The following is a 15457-nucleotide window of genomic DNA, read 5'->3' as shown; positions in this document are numbered from 1 at the left end:
CCAGTATGGTTACTGCCTGGAACTTACCTGCACTCCCCCAACTATTCCTCCAAAAGAACGTGCAATGTCACCAGAACATCTCACCCTCTTAAAACAAGAGGTTCTCTTTCTGTTGCAAAAACACGCGCTAGAACCAGTCCCATTACATCATCAAGGGATCGGAGTGTACTCCCTGTAAAAGGACGGCTCTCTCAGGCCTATACTAGACCTCAGACAGCTAAATCTCTACATTCAGTCAGACCACTTCCACATGGTCACCCTCCAACAGGTGCTCCCATTGCTCCAGCAAGGCGACTTTCCATCCACCCTAGATCTAAAGGACGCCTACTTCCATATTCCCATCCACCCGGCTCAAAGAAAATATCTCAGGTTCATGGTGGACGGACAATATTACCAATTCAAAGTTCTCCCGTTCGGGGTAACTACAGCACTCGGAGTCTTCACCAAGTGTCTGGCAGTAGTCGCAGCTCATTTAAGAAGACAACACATTCACGTCTTCCCTCACCTGGATGATTGGCTAATAAAAGCCAGATCACAACACAGCTGCATACACCACACTCCCAAAACAGTTTAGCTACTTCACGACTTGGGATTCACTGTAAACCTCACCAAGTCTCACCTCCAGCCGTTCAACACGCAAGCGTACCTAGGAGCCACAATAGACACTTGCAGAGCTCTAGCATAGCCCAATCAAGGTAAGGATACGCAACATGTAAAATCTGATATCACAATTTCAGCCTCAACACTCACTACCAGCCCGAGTGTTTATGCAAATGATTGGCATGATGGCTTCTTGCATTTTAATTGTTCCTTACGCAAGACTTCAAATGCGTCCCCTACAGGAATGCTTAGCATGTCAGTGGAACCAGGCTCAAGGTCAGTTAACAGATCTGGTGTTGGTAGACGGTCACACCCATCGCTCTCTGCAGTGGTAGAATACACAAAACCTTTCCAAGGGGCGGCCATTCGTAGACCCGGTTCCACAGATATTGCTAACAGAAGATGCATCACTCACTGGTTGGGGTGCTCATCTTCAAAAACATACCATTCAGGGAATGCGGACCCCACAAGAAAACTCCACGTAAACCATCTGGAACTACTAGCAAATTTTCTAGCATTAAAAGCTTTTCAACTGCATCTAGTAGGCAAAGCTGTCCTAGTTCGTACAGACAACATGACAGCAATGTACTACATACAAAAACAGGGCGGGCACACTCTCTACAGCTTTCACAACTAGCGCAAAGCATATGGAGATGGGCCATATCTCAAAACATATATCTCCTTGCAGAACACCTCCCAGGAGTAAACAACCAGATTGCAGATCTGCTCTGTCGTCAAAGACAACAGATTCACAAATGGGAAGTACATCCTCCAGTTTTTCTCCTATTCTTCCAGAAGTGGGGCTACCCAGAAATAGATCTCTTCGCCACACACCTCAATGCAAGATGCCCAAGCTTCGCGTCTAGGTATCCTCCCCCATTGTCCAAAGGAAATGCGCTATGGATGAATTGGTCAGAAAAACTTGCTTATGCTTTTCCACCTCGCCCGCTAATTCCATTAGTGGTTCGAAAGCTCAAACAACATTCCCTGGCAATGATCCTAGTCGCTGCCATATGGGCTCAACAACCATGTTCACAACCCTATTGGAACTATCGGTAGTTCCTCACCAAAAATTACACTTCTCCTCCAAGCTTCTCACTCAGAACCATGGAGAGATAAGACATCCAGATCCCAGTCAACTCAACCGTATATTCTGGCACCTGAAGTCATGGAGTTTGGCTACCTTAATCTTCCGCCAGACTGCATGAACGTCATTAGAGAGGCTAGACGCCCTACCACAAGAGCATGCTATGCAGCAAAGTGGAAACAATTTGTAATTGTGCAAACAATAAAATCAATCCACTAGATGCTTCCATACAAGACATCATTTGCTATCTGTTACACCTACAGTGTTCGAGTTCGAACTTAGCATATACATCTATATGCATACACCTTGCTGCAATAGCTGTGTACCTACAAAACAGACAACACTTGTCTTTGTTTCGCGTGTCTGCTATCAAAGCCTTCATGGAAGGACTCAAAAGAATCATTCCTCCTAGACTTCCACCCTCTCCAGTGTGGAATCTTGATATAGTCCTTGCAAGACTCATGGGTCCACCCTTTGAGCCATTGCACAAATGTGAACTATAATTTCTCACCTGGAAGGTAGCCTTCCTTATAGCCATCACATCTCATAAGAAAAGTAGGTGAGCTTCAGGCACTAACTATACAAGAACCATGTTTACAAATTCACCAAAATAAAGTGGTTCTGAGGACAACCCCACATTTTTACCTAAAGTAGTTTCTGCATTTCATCTCAACCAGTCTGTTGATTTACCTGTGTTTTTTACCTCAACCAGACTCAGTGGCAGAACGCGCTCTTCACACATGATGTAAAAAGAGTCATACTATATTACATTGAAAGAACTAAATCTTTTAGGAAAACTAAACAACTTTTTGTTGCTTTTTCACCACCGCATAAAGGCAATCCATATCAAAAGCAGGTATTGCATGGTGGATAGTTAAGTGCATCCAAATATGCTACATTAAAGCTAAGCGCACATTAACAATTCCCCCTAGGGTGCACTCTACACGCAAACTAGGGGCTTCAATGGCATTCTTAGGGAACATACCCTTAGATTACATCTGCAAAGCTGCAACATGGTCTACACCGCACATATTCACAAAGCACTATTGTGTAGATGTGTTAGCAAAACAACAAGCTAGTGTGGGCCAGGCAGTTTTAAGAAAACAATTTCAACCACTGCAACAAATACAGGTTAGCCACCGCTTGGGAGATAACTGCTATAGCTAAAGCATATGATCTACAGCTCATATGCCTCGAAGGGAAAATGCTACTTACCCAGTATGCATCTGTTCTTGGCATATAGAGCTGTAGAGCCATATGCTTTAGCATAGATCGCCATCTAGTGTTGGGTCCGGATGTTTGTACTTTTACTGGGTAAGTAGCATTTTCCTTTTCCTACAGATAGGCCCAAAATGACTAAGACCTTTAATTTGTTAGTGGAGTGTGTGGGTGTAACGCAATCAAGATACATCACCTTAGTACCCAAGGTGGGCAGAGACTTTGAGGAATGTACATTGTCGAAGCCAATCACCCTTCTGATTACAGATATTAAAATCTTCACTAACATTCAGGCTAATAGATTTGATGTTCTAGTTCCCTTTTCTACTTGAGATTAAGTGGAGTATCAAGCAGTAACAGCACACCTAGTGGGCAAAGCTATGAGAAAAACATCACAAAGATTTTAATGTCCCTTGATGCAGAGAAGTCATTTGATTGCAAGAGCTGGCCCTATCTGGGTAGGACTGGCTCCTGAGACTAGCATGGGTGTTTACTAGTTATGTCGCCCCAAATACTAGCATTAGAGTTAATGGCAGGTAGTCAGCTAGCTTTCTGTTAGCATGGGAGATGTGGCCGGGATGCCTACTGTTCCCACTCTGTTATTTGTCTTGGCTATGGAACCGCTGCTGGGAACAATCCGAAACCACCTGCATATGGAGGGGTTCAAATTTAGGCACGAAAACTGGAGGACTGGTTTGCAGCTAACTGGCCTCAATGACACAGCTAAATTTGAGAAGATCTTCGGTTCTGATGCCTGCTTATCTTTGCTAGGCCGTATCCCTGTCCTGAAGATAAATGGCCTACCCCACCTAATATATCTGTTCCAAACTTTGCTTGTTGATACTGATTGAACTTGTATGGAGAGGCTGTATGGCACAATTCAATAAAAAAAATATCTGGTAGCCCACAGGGAGTGAATTGTCTGGAATGTCTGGACATCTCTAAATAGTAGGTAAGTCACTTTGGGAACTTGTATAGCTGGTCAGAAGTTCTAAGCAACGAAACGCATACCTGGCACCACCAGTGAAATCTGTTCCGAAGGTCCTAAATAGTGTAGTGGTTAGGGGAAGACTGAAATCCTTCCTGTCAATTGACACACCTGTTCATGACAATCACAACATCTCACCTACAATGATGGGGGAGGCCTTCAGAAATTGGAAGAGCAGGGAATATCCACTGCACTCTGACTTAATCCATCAGGGCCAGTTTAAGTCCTTTTAAGAGCACACATCTATTTGTGGGATGCGGGGGGCGGGTAGCATAATTTGATAGCTTGCAATACTTACAGTTACACCACTGGGGGTATACCCATCCAACATGGAAGGTGCAACCACACCTCAGACCAAGTTTGAAACATACATTTGAAAATATGATGGTTCCTCATGGTTAACATCTAATATATGTAGCATCCTATGTAACATCCTAGAAGAGTCTACAAGAATACACATGGGGATAGTAGGAGCGGCGAAGGTGGTCATCCTTAGGTAATTTGATTTGGTGTAAGGACTGGTTTGAGCTGTGGAATACTGTTCCACACATGTTCAAAGTATCCTGTACAGTGAATCCACTTACAGAGTAATGTACCTATGATACCTCACTACGCTACGTCTACATAGGATTTTCACTTTAGTTTTAAAAACTGCGCAAGACGAGATGGTCTCCTTTTGTGCCTATTTTGTGGGAATGTACGTACATCAAACAATTTGGAAGAAGGTCCTGGGACACATTAAGGGTTTTTTGGGATTCTTGATATGCTTGACCTTGTTGGTGTAACATTGCCTCAGTTGGATGGCATGAACCAGAGCCACTGGGGCTTGTGCTATGGTTCCAATGTTCGCAATGGAGAAAATGTCTCATGACTTGGTGGGCACGGAACTCAAGTTTGGAAACCGCTGATTACTTACAGAATGAGGCTCAAACTCCTGTTTTTCTAAAGCCAGCGTAGCTGTTCTCGTAATTTGCTTATGGTGACTCAAAAGGAATCTTTTGACAAGCATCCTCCGGAACTACTCATGCATCGAGAGCACAAATTGAATGAATTTTGAGATGCTCTGTTCTCAAATAGGAATGGCCTCTCCACCCAGCTCTTAAATAAAATGAATACAAACCATAGAAACCCATCACTCTTGTTTTCTGTTGTTCTTTGTTTGAGTTTGCAAAATAAAGTTGACTGAAAAGCAAGTCCGTCATTATTTTAATTTTTGACATCCTCTATTTTTGAACCATGATGATTACGTTTGACTAGTTTTGCAATATTACATGGAGCGTTTTCACAGTATAAATATATATTGATATAGGTAATGCAAATTATTTCAAGTCTGCTCTTTTGTACTATAGATTTAGGAGCCTGAGTGTGACTCAGGTCAAGTAAGTTGGTGCCCTGGAGAGTCTTCCTCATGGTCAAGGGCAATCCTTTGGCCATGGGTATATGTCTGCAATGCAATATCCTAAATGAATTTTCAGCTACACAGGTTCAGTTACGGAACACCTTCTGGTGCGCTGCCAGATATTAAAGGGCCTTGAGAACAGGCCTGCAATGATCAAAGCACCTCACCTGTGTTAATAAGCAAACTTGCGATTTTTGGCAAATTGTGATTTGCAGATGTGGTGTACCTTCCAAATAGGCAATCTCAGTAAAGAAATGTCTAATTCCTACATTTTAATTGGTCATTTGTATTGTATTGTATTGTATAAATATTTATATAGCGCACTGTGACCCTTCGGGTATCCAAGCGCTCCAACCAAACGAGATGTTTTAATGCTGAGGGGGGCAGAGTAGGGGGCATCATGCTACTGGGAAGAGCTAGGTCTTAAGGCTCCTCCTGAATTCCATCAGTGATTGCAACTGTCTGAGTTCAGGTGGAAGTTCGTTCCAGCTTCAGGCTCCGACCACACTGAAGGCCCTCCCTCCCAATCTTGCCCGTTTGAACCTGGGCTGGGCGAGCAAGCTGGCGTTGGATGACCGCAACTGCCTTGCGGGGGAGTACCTTGAGAATCTCTCCTGGAGTGGGACCGGCCCTGTTCCATGAATTGCCTTATGAACCAGGCAGAGGGACTTAAAGAGGACCCTCTCTCTAACGGGCAACCAGTGAAGGTCCCTAAGTGCCTGAGTAGAGGAAGAGTCAAACCTACGACCCAGTGCCAGCTTAGCAGCGGCTGACTGTACTCTCTGTAGCCCCTGCAAGATGTATTGGGGGGCTTCTAGATACAGCGAATTACAGTAGTCCAATCTGCTAAGTATTGTGCTCCTAACAATCGTGCTGCGGGAGTCAACAGGCAGCAGCGGAAGAATCCGACGTAAAAGACGCAGCAATCCATAGCAGGTGCTGGATGTTTTATTTGCCTGTGAGTCCAACTGGAGGTTATCATCGAATAGCACCCCGAGATTCCGTACTGTGCCAGCTGGGACCAGTGGGGCCGCGTCCGGAGCGAGCCTAAAATCCACTGGTAGATGTTGAGTCCGTCTTGTTGGCGCAAAGTACAGCAGCTCGGTTTTGTCTCTGTTGAATTGCAGGCAGTTTCTCTGTAGCCAGTCCGTAGTCTGCCTCATGCAGCTTTGGAACTGCTCCAGAGAGACCGCCTTGTTACCTTCCAGGGAGAAGGCCAGTTGTGTGTCATCTGCATAGTTAATCAGCTCCACCCCGAACGCCTTGATGATAGAAAATAGCGGTTGCAGATATATATTGAACAGGATGGGGCTGATACTGGAGCCCTGTGGAACTCCAAAGTCCACAGGGGTATTTTCTGAGGAGAAGGGACCCATGGTCACCCTTTGGTGTCTCCCCGCTAGATAGGAGCGGAGCCACCCACTCCAATCTCCATCTGCCGTCCCAACAAGATTTTATGGCTCACGGTGTCGAACGCGGCTGACAAGTCCAGGAGCACCAAGACAGAGGTGCTCCCGGTGTCAGCCCGCATACGCATCGAGTCCAGCATGGTAACTAATGCTGACTCGGTTCCGTGGCAGGGGCGGAAACCAAACTGGTCCCTGTCCAGCAAAGAATTGACCTCTAGATAGTTCGAGAGGGTTCCACTCACCGCCTTCTCTAGGATTTTGATAGGGAACGGGAGGAGAGAGATGGGCCGAAAGCTAGCAGGGACAGAAGGATCCAGAGTTGGTTTTTTAATGAGGGGGGAGACAACGGCCTGTTTCCAGCTGTCCGGGACCATGCCCTCTTCCAGCGATTGGTTGCAAATTTGACACAGCCAGGGAAAAGTCGGATGGCCAAATAACTTCCACGCCCTCTGGGGCAAAGGATCGAGAGGAGAACCGGATGAAATGCTATTTGCTGTTGTGACGAACGACACTTCCGAGAAGGATGGAAAAGAGGTCAAAGAACAAGACCTGCTCGGACTCTCGAGAGCCATCTCATCACCAGGGTCCTCAACCACTCTGTCCGTACCCCTAAAGAGATCGGTTATCTTGGTCACCTTTTCCTTAAAGTAGGTGGCTATCTCATCGCACAACCTCTTTGATGGAACAACTTTATTTTCAAGGCAGCTAGGGGCCGATAGGGATTTCACAATTCTGAACAATTCTCTTGCCCCATTTGGGGCATGCACTATAGAGCTAGTGTAGAAGCTGGCCTTGCGTTCCGTAATGAGCTGCTTGTACTTGCTCTGTGCGGATCTCAGCGCCATCTTGTCCCTGGCAAGAAATCCCTTCCTCCATTTTCTTTCGGCCTGCCTGCAATGCTGTCTTAGCAGTTGCAGATCGTCATCATACCAAGGCGCAGATGGCCTGCTCCTGACTCTTATCTTTTTGTTCGGAATTAGAAGGTCCAGCTCTTTAGTGATGAATTTGTGGTAGGCGTTGTAATTTGCTTCCACAGACCTAGAGGCCTGAAAAAGGCTGGCTATGGGCGGGAAAAGTAAAGCGCCCGTCTTGGCTAGTTTGATCCAGTTTCTACCTTCTCTATACACTGCCGCGGCTTTTGCTTGGGTGCGAGTGGCTTTTAGCAGTAGATTGAACTGGATACAATAGTGATCTGTCCAGATTAATGGCAGAACATTTATAAGTTCAGCCTCTGCCTTGCTGACAAACAAAAGATCCAAAATGTGACCTCTTTGATGAGTGGGAGAGGTGACTAGTTGGTGAAGTCCCAGGCCGCTGCAGGTAGACGTCAAGTCTTGCAGCTGGCTCTTTGTGCTGGTGTTCTCCCACCAGTTGAAATCACCAAGAACCATCATTTTGGAGTGTGTGAGTGCCAGGTTAGTAATGGCATTCAGGAGGGGTTGCAATGGAGTGTACAGCCCTGGAGGGCGATAACAGAGCAAGCCTGTCAGTACATTCCCACTGCTGCTATGTAGCGAGAAGGCCATTGCCTCGATTCCCACCAGCTCCTCAGTTTGTAGCAGGATAGGACGAGATTCCTCCCTATAGATTAGTCCCACCCCTCCCCCCTTGTCCCCCTGCCTGGGTGCATGTAAAAACTTAAAACCCTCAGGGCATGCGGAGCCGATCTCCACTACTGTATCTGCCCTTGCCCAGGTTTCTGTGAGGAAAAGCACATCCAGCGACAGGTCTTCTATTAGTAGTGCGATTTCTGTATGATGCTTAACTAGGGATCTACAGTTCATTTGTGATGAATTCTTCTCTGTCCTTACTAAACAGGGATTCTTTTTCAACATGGAAATAGAACCAGCCCCTCTTTATAATGAAAACTGAATCGGTTTTATACTTTGTCATGCTGTGATGTTTTTGATGAATGTGTAAAATGGACTGTTGTAGATAACAATATCGATGCATTGTATCCATAATTAATGTTTCCTTCACATTATTAAAAGTGTTGGGTTAAACAGCAAAGAAGATAAATTGTGTAGGCTACCGGAAGATGAAGAACTTGATGATTTTGGTACTGTGCCTAGAACCCGCTATCCACTGGTTGCCTTGTTAACATTAGCAAGTGAAGATGACCGAGAGGTGTATGACATTGTAAGTAAATTTAAAGTTATGAAAAGTAAAAGTTACTGTACAGTCATGTGTATGAAATGTATATCAATGTATCACAGGCTCCCCCTGGTTCACCGACGAACTCAAGGACTCCAAGAAGGCCTGCCGCACCCTCGAGAAGGCCTGGCTCCTCAACAAGACCGCCGACAACAGAACAGCACTCAAACTCGCCACTCGCAGACATCACCAGCTCATCCGCACCACCAAGAAGAAATCTCTGCGGGAACGACTGGACAAGAACGCCCATGACAGCAAGGAGCTCTTCAACATCGTCAAGGAGTTCTCCAACCCCAGCACCGGCAACAACGACATCACTCCCTCACAGGACCTCTGCGACTCCCTCGCCTCGTACTTCCACCGCAAGATCGCCGACATCCACAACAGCTTCGACATTTCACCCCCGCACCCATCGGTTGTACCTTCGCGCCCCGCCGCCACCCTCCAGACATGGACCGAGGTGACCCCCGAAGACACGTCACGCATGATGAACACCATCCACTCCGGATCTCCGACCGACCCGTGCCCCCATCATGTCTTCAACAAGGCAGCCTCTACCATCGCACCCCACCTCCGAGACATCATCAACACCTCCTTCAACACAGCAACCTTCCCGGAGAGCTGGAAGCACGCCGAACTCAGCGCTCTGCTGAAGAAACCAACAGCGGACCCGACCGACCTCAAGAACTACCGCCCCATCTCGCTCCTTCCTTTCCCGGCCAAAGTCATCGAGAAGGTCGTCAACAAGCAACTGGCAGCCTTCCTCGAGACGAACGGATCCCTCGACCCATCACAGTCCGGATTCAGAGCCAACCACAGCACCGAGACAGCCCTCATCGCAGCCACCGACGACATCCGAGCCCTGCTCGACAACGGCGAAACAGCGGCACTCATCCTCCTAGACCTCTCCGCAGCATTTGACACTGTCTGCCACCGCACACTAGTCCAACGCCTCAACGACACCGGCATCCAAGGGAAGGCTCTGGAATGGATCATCTCATACCTCTCCGGCAGAACACAGAGAGTACGCCTCCCTCCGTTCCGCTCCGAGGCCACCGAAGTCATCTGCGGCGTCCCGCAAGGATCGTCGCTCAGCCCTACTCTCTTCAACATCTACATGAAACCCCTCGCTGCCATCGCACGCCAACACAACCTCAACATCATTTCCTACGCCGATGACACCCAGCTGATTCTCTCCCTCTCCAGAGACCCCGACACCGCCAAAGCCAGCCTGCACGAAGGGATGACAGACGTCGCTGAATGGATGAACATCAGCCGCCTGAAACTGAACACGGACAAGACAGAAGTCCTCATTCTGGGACCATCACCCTCCGCATGGGACGACTCCTGGTGGCCCCCGGCACTAGGCACCGCACCTGAACCGACGGACCACGCACGCAACTTGGGCGTCATACTGGATTCCTCCCTATCGATGACCAGACAAGTCAACGCCGTCTCCTCAGCTTGCTTCCACAACCTCCGCTTGCTCCGAAAGATCTTCCGATGGATCCCGACCGAGACCAGGAAGACGGTCACCCACGCTCTCGTCACCAGCAGACTAGACTACGGAAACACCCTCTACGCCGGTACTACAGCCAAGCTTCAGAAAAGACTTCAGCGTATCCAGAACGCCTCCGCCCGACTCATCCTGGACGTCCCCCGACGCAGCCACATCTCGTGCCACCTGAGAGACCTGCACTGGCTCCCTGTCAACAAGAGGATCACGTTCAGACTCCTCACCCACGCACACAAGTCCCTCCACGACCTAGGCCCAGGGTACCTCAACAGCCGCCTCACCTTCTACACGCCCACCCGCCGGCTACGTTCCGCTAACCTCGCCCTCGCCGTCGTCCCTCGCATCCAGAGAGCCACCGCTGGAGGAAGGTCATTCTCCTACCTGGCAGCTAAGACTTGGAACTCCCTACCCGTCCACCTGCGGATGACCCAGGACCACCTGGCCTTCAGGAAACAGCTCAAGACCTGGCTGTTCGAGCAGTAGCAGACCCCCTTCCCCAAGCGCCTTGAGACCCTTACGGGTGAGTAGTGCGCGATATAAGTTCCATGATTGATTGATTGATTGATTGAGGCTCGATATCTGTCTATATTTGAGCTTTTTTTATCTGATTTATTATGTGTTGATCATGATCCATAATGAGGAATATGTTATCTTAAGTATATGAAAGCATGAGATAAATGCATTCAATACTCAAAGAAAGCCAAATGGAAAATTAAAATTTATGGGTGACTACAGTTTCTGTACACTAGATCTTATTCATGACCATATTTACGATTATCTTTGTAATAACTAACCCTGGGTGTAGTTCGCGTAGTAGCGCTACGCGTAGCTACGCAAAGTGCACTTCGCACTACGCGAGATACGCGTAGCACTACGCGAACTGCGTAGGTGCGCTCTTCGTGATGATTGCACAGTGCCGGATACTTGTCCGCACTGTTCAATCATTGAAAACGGCATCTTGCACAGTGCGAGCTGTCGTTTTCTGCCGCTAGAGTAGATTTTTACTCGAGCGGCAGCTTTTTCAGCGCAGACTGGTAGTTTCTCATCGCGAGCGGTCGCGAGCATACGCGACCACTTGCAATGAGAAACCTGACCTCCCGCGTTGAGAATCTCACTGGGAGGTTTATTTTCCACGCTCGCGATCGGCAACTTGATGTTGCTGATCGCGAACGAGGAGAAAGTCTTGCTGGGTTGTCATTTTGCTCGCTCGCGGTCGCCAACTTGACGTTGAGGACCGCGAGCGAGAAAAAAATGCCAACTATGCTACACGTTTTTGCACTGTGCTACGTGCAATTCGCGTAGCGTGAAGTAGCACAAACTACGCAAACTACACGAGCGTAGCGTAGTTGTCCGCCCAGGGTTAGTAATAACATCAGAAATTATACTAGGAATATTTTCAGGATGATTCATCTTAACTTGGGTAAAACGTCATACTAAGTGTGTATTTTTATACTTTTTTTTTTAATGTGGCTCTTTTTTTTCAAGTATATTTTTACATTTGGTATTTTATATCTATATTGCTTGGGGCTACCTTAGGGACTTAGAACAACATCTCACAATACTCACGACACTGCCACCTGCAGTAGAGGGAAAACTGCCTCGGTCTATGCAGAGCGACAACATTGAAAATTATAATGGGTAGTGGTATCAAAAATACCCTTTTCCTTGCCTGACCATAAATACTACCGCCCCAGTAGACAAAGTAAAAAAAAAAAACTTGAGCTTCATGGTTGGCATATATGTTTTCCTTAGGTAAAGGCATTGTTGAGAGGCTCATACTACCAAAGAGCAAACAAGGAAGGTAGTCCTGTTCCTGAATTCTGATCATCTGATGGTGCTAGCGCGATCAGCATTTAAACACTGATTACAACCAATTGTTCATAAATACTTTTTCTACTTCCAGAGAGTCTGAGTAAGTCCTCCCTAAGTAATGATTTTAAGCAATATCAAGTATAAAGTCTAACTGTCATATACAAATAATAAAAATGTATCTAATTACATTCACAAGAACTGCACAATAAAGACACACAAACTAACTGCCGTGCAGGGCGAGAATATCAACAAAGTAAAATACAATTCCAAAATCCACCCGTGAACCAGATTCCCTTTAAAGCAATTAATGAGTAATAATACAAATGAGGGGGAAAGAAGAACAAAACACAACCATCGGAAGAGGTGAAGGGAAAAGGAAAAGGAAGGACGCACCGTTAAGGAAGGGGGAAGTTGGCATGAGAGAACACCCAAACAAAAGAGAGAAAAAAATTAAGACCTCCTATCCCAAACCTCCTATCATGCGGGCCAATATTATATGGGGTCAAAGTCTGGGGAACCTCAATGGAAAGGGAATTGGGGACAGAGCATAGCAATCTACATGGAAAATGAAATAGAATGTGATCTCCTATAGGCACCTGGGGTGTATGGTGGGGTGCAGCATATCAATATTTAAGGAAAGTCTCCATATCTCTTAAAATATCTGCAATTGGTCATTTAGCTTATAAATGAAGTGTTCAAAACTTGCCATATCATACATGTTATCCAACCAGTTCTGAAAAGTGGGTATTAGGGTCGATTTCCAAAGTTGCAGAATCACCAATTTAGCCACCCCTAATTGAGAATAGCTCCTGAAGGGTATCCCGAAAGACTTTGTCTTGCAGCCTGGCAAGCTGGTGCTTCCACATGGGAATCCAGGGGTCCACCCTAGCCGATAACCAATTCAGTTGCATTACACACATTGAATGTGCTATCTCAATTGTCTAAGTAGTAACAATGGAGATAGCACACCAAATGTCAGAGGTGTATAGGATTAGGTCTAAACGTCTGTGTTGCAGCTTTGTTCATATTTGCACCACAAGTGTTATGGAGTTTTAAATTGACCAGGGGTGGACCGGGCGAGATTTTACTGCTAATATTAAAATAATACTCTTATCTTTTTCATACCAGACCTCCCGGTCTGCCGCAGGGTCTCCTGATTGAGTATAGGGTGTAAATTCTTCCTTCCGCTTGCACGTCGTCCGCAGCGGGTAGCGGTCTAGATCACTGCACCTCCGGCTTTTAAAAAATACAGATGATGAGCCAACCGCGCAGCGGACGTGCCAAAGGCATGCCTTTGTACGCACGTTCGTGCACGCCAGGAGCCGGGACCCCTACTCCTCTGTCTTTCTAAGGTCAGTCAGTTTAGGATTGCTTACTCCCCGAAAATTTGTATCTTCTCCCTCTGATCCATGCATTAAAAGAAAAACATATCCAGACCTTTAACTACGCAGATGATTTTCAACTGATCTTTCCTATCAATGACTCTTTAGGCGCCGTTTCTGAATTCCAAACAACCATGCTGTTCATCCGTGACTGGATGAACAGCAACCAATTGAAACTAAACCCAGACAAAACTGAATTGATCCTCACGGGTGGCTCACTAAACCAGTGGACCCCCAACTTTTGGCCAAACGAACTGGGACAACCACCGAGCCCCTCCAAGCATGCCAAAACCTTGGGAGTCACTATCTGTGGTGATCTATCCATGAAAACTCAAATAGGATCAGTATCATCTACATGTTTTTTCCAACTGAGAAAAATAAAGAAAATTAGTCGGTTCTTAACTCAGGAGGCTAAATTACAAGCTATTCTTGCTATGGTGATTTCGCATATCGATTATGCTAACTCCCTATATTTTGGTATCCCAGCCTATCTTAACTATCGCTTACAACTAATACAGAACCAAGCAGCTAGGTTAATATTTCAAGAAAACAAACGCCAACATATTTCCCCCCTCCTCAGGAAATTACATTGGCTTCCAATATCACAAAGGTGCGCCTTTAAGATGGGCTGTATTATATTCAAAACCCTGAATGGTAAAAACCCTAAGTTCATTGACAGCCTAATCACCAGATATGTTCCCAACCGTAATCTGAGATCCACTCACTTGCATCTTTTAACAATACCCTCCTTCAAACAGAAGCGTTTTGGTGGATCTAGGTTTGCCTTCTTGGGCCCAAGGTACTGGAATTCCTTGCCCTTAGAGATCAAAAGTTGTACAAACATCGAGGTATTCCGCAAACTGCAAAAAACATGGCTTTTCAAACAAGCATTCGACTGACCCACTGATTCGTAATCTCCCTGTCTCTGATCCAAGAAGCGCCAAGAAACCAATCCGGTGTATGTGCGCTATACAAGTTCATTATAACATAACATAACATAACATAACATATGCGTGAAAGCAGCGCACTCTTAACATCGACTGATCAAAGCTGTGCTAATTGCTTCCCCCAAATGTTAGCGGGTCTTATGAGTTGCCTTGCATGCAGATACTCTTGGAAGCCTAATACTCAGGTAAACACCAGGTCCAAAGTTACGGTGTCTGTTAACACCTTTAAAACTGACACTGTGAGGTCCTGCCCATTATATCAGCGGCTGCTTCCTAAACCTCTCAACCTTACGCACACTTTTAAGTTTCCTATGTAACATTAGTTACCGTACCTAAACACACTACTGAATGTTGGGAACTTCTATCCACACTTAGGCCTGAAATGGGCTTCTTGACAGAGACCTGACTAAACCCCAGCTCCATTCCTTTCATTACGCAGGTTCTCCCAGACAACTATTGAATGATTAAAGTAGACCGAGCCGAAAGACTGGGGGTGAGGGTAGGGGGGCATTGCCATCCTTTTAAAGAAACCATTAAGGTTTCTCTTATAGACTCCTTGAATCTCGAGTGGGTAGAAATGTGCGTTTTCAAATTTGAATTTTCCCCTAACAATCATTGGAACGGAGCCTTCCTGTACCGCCCCCCAGGGCCGAAAAAAGACTTTAGCCACCATCTTATTGAGCAAACACAAGGAGATGATGGACGGAGTGCTGAAACTTTTCAAACATTCACCCCCAGTCACAGATCTTTGTTGAATCCATCATCATTCTTTAGCTCACTTTGCCAGCCCAGTTCAGGCACAGCTATGTGCAAATCAGTCTTGACCCTGTGCCACATGGGAACAGTCCAGACCGAACTGCCAAGCCATGTCTTCCCTGGACCGGAAACCAGCATCCTGGGACCGGTTTCGGGCTAACAGCCCTCATCAGCCTGGCTAGCTTTAAT

General features: G+C 46.4%; 1 protein-coding gene across 3 annotated transcripts in view; it reads left to right on the top strand.

Annotated features, from left to right (window-relative positions):
- Positions 1–15457, top strand: part of CGRRF1 (cell growth regulator with ring finger domain 1) — a 186275-nt gene that overhangs the window by 108437 nt on the left and 62381 nt on the right. For all 3 annotated transcript variants that reach the window (XM_085626831.1, XM_085626830.1, XM_085626832.1), the window contains exon 4: positions 8693–8840. In XM_085626831.1, coding sequence (XP_085482957.1) covers positions 8693–8840 — 148 coding nt within the window. The remainder of the gene's footprint in view (positions 1–8692; positions 8841–15457) is intronic.

Source organism: Triturus cristatus, chromosome 9 (genome assembly GCF_964204655.1).
Source record: "Triturus cristatus chromosome 9, aTriCri1.1, whole genome shotgun sequence".
Taxonomy (NCBI): domain Eukaryota; kingdom Metazoa; phylum Chordata; class Amphibia; order Caudata; family Salamandridae; genus Triturus; species Triturus cristatus.
Note: the sequence above shows the minus strand (reverse complement) of the source record. Positions and strands in the feature narration are given on the sequence as shown.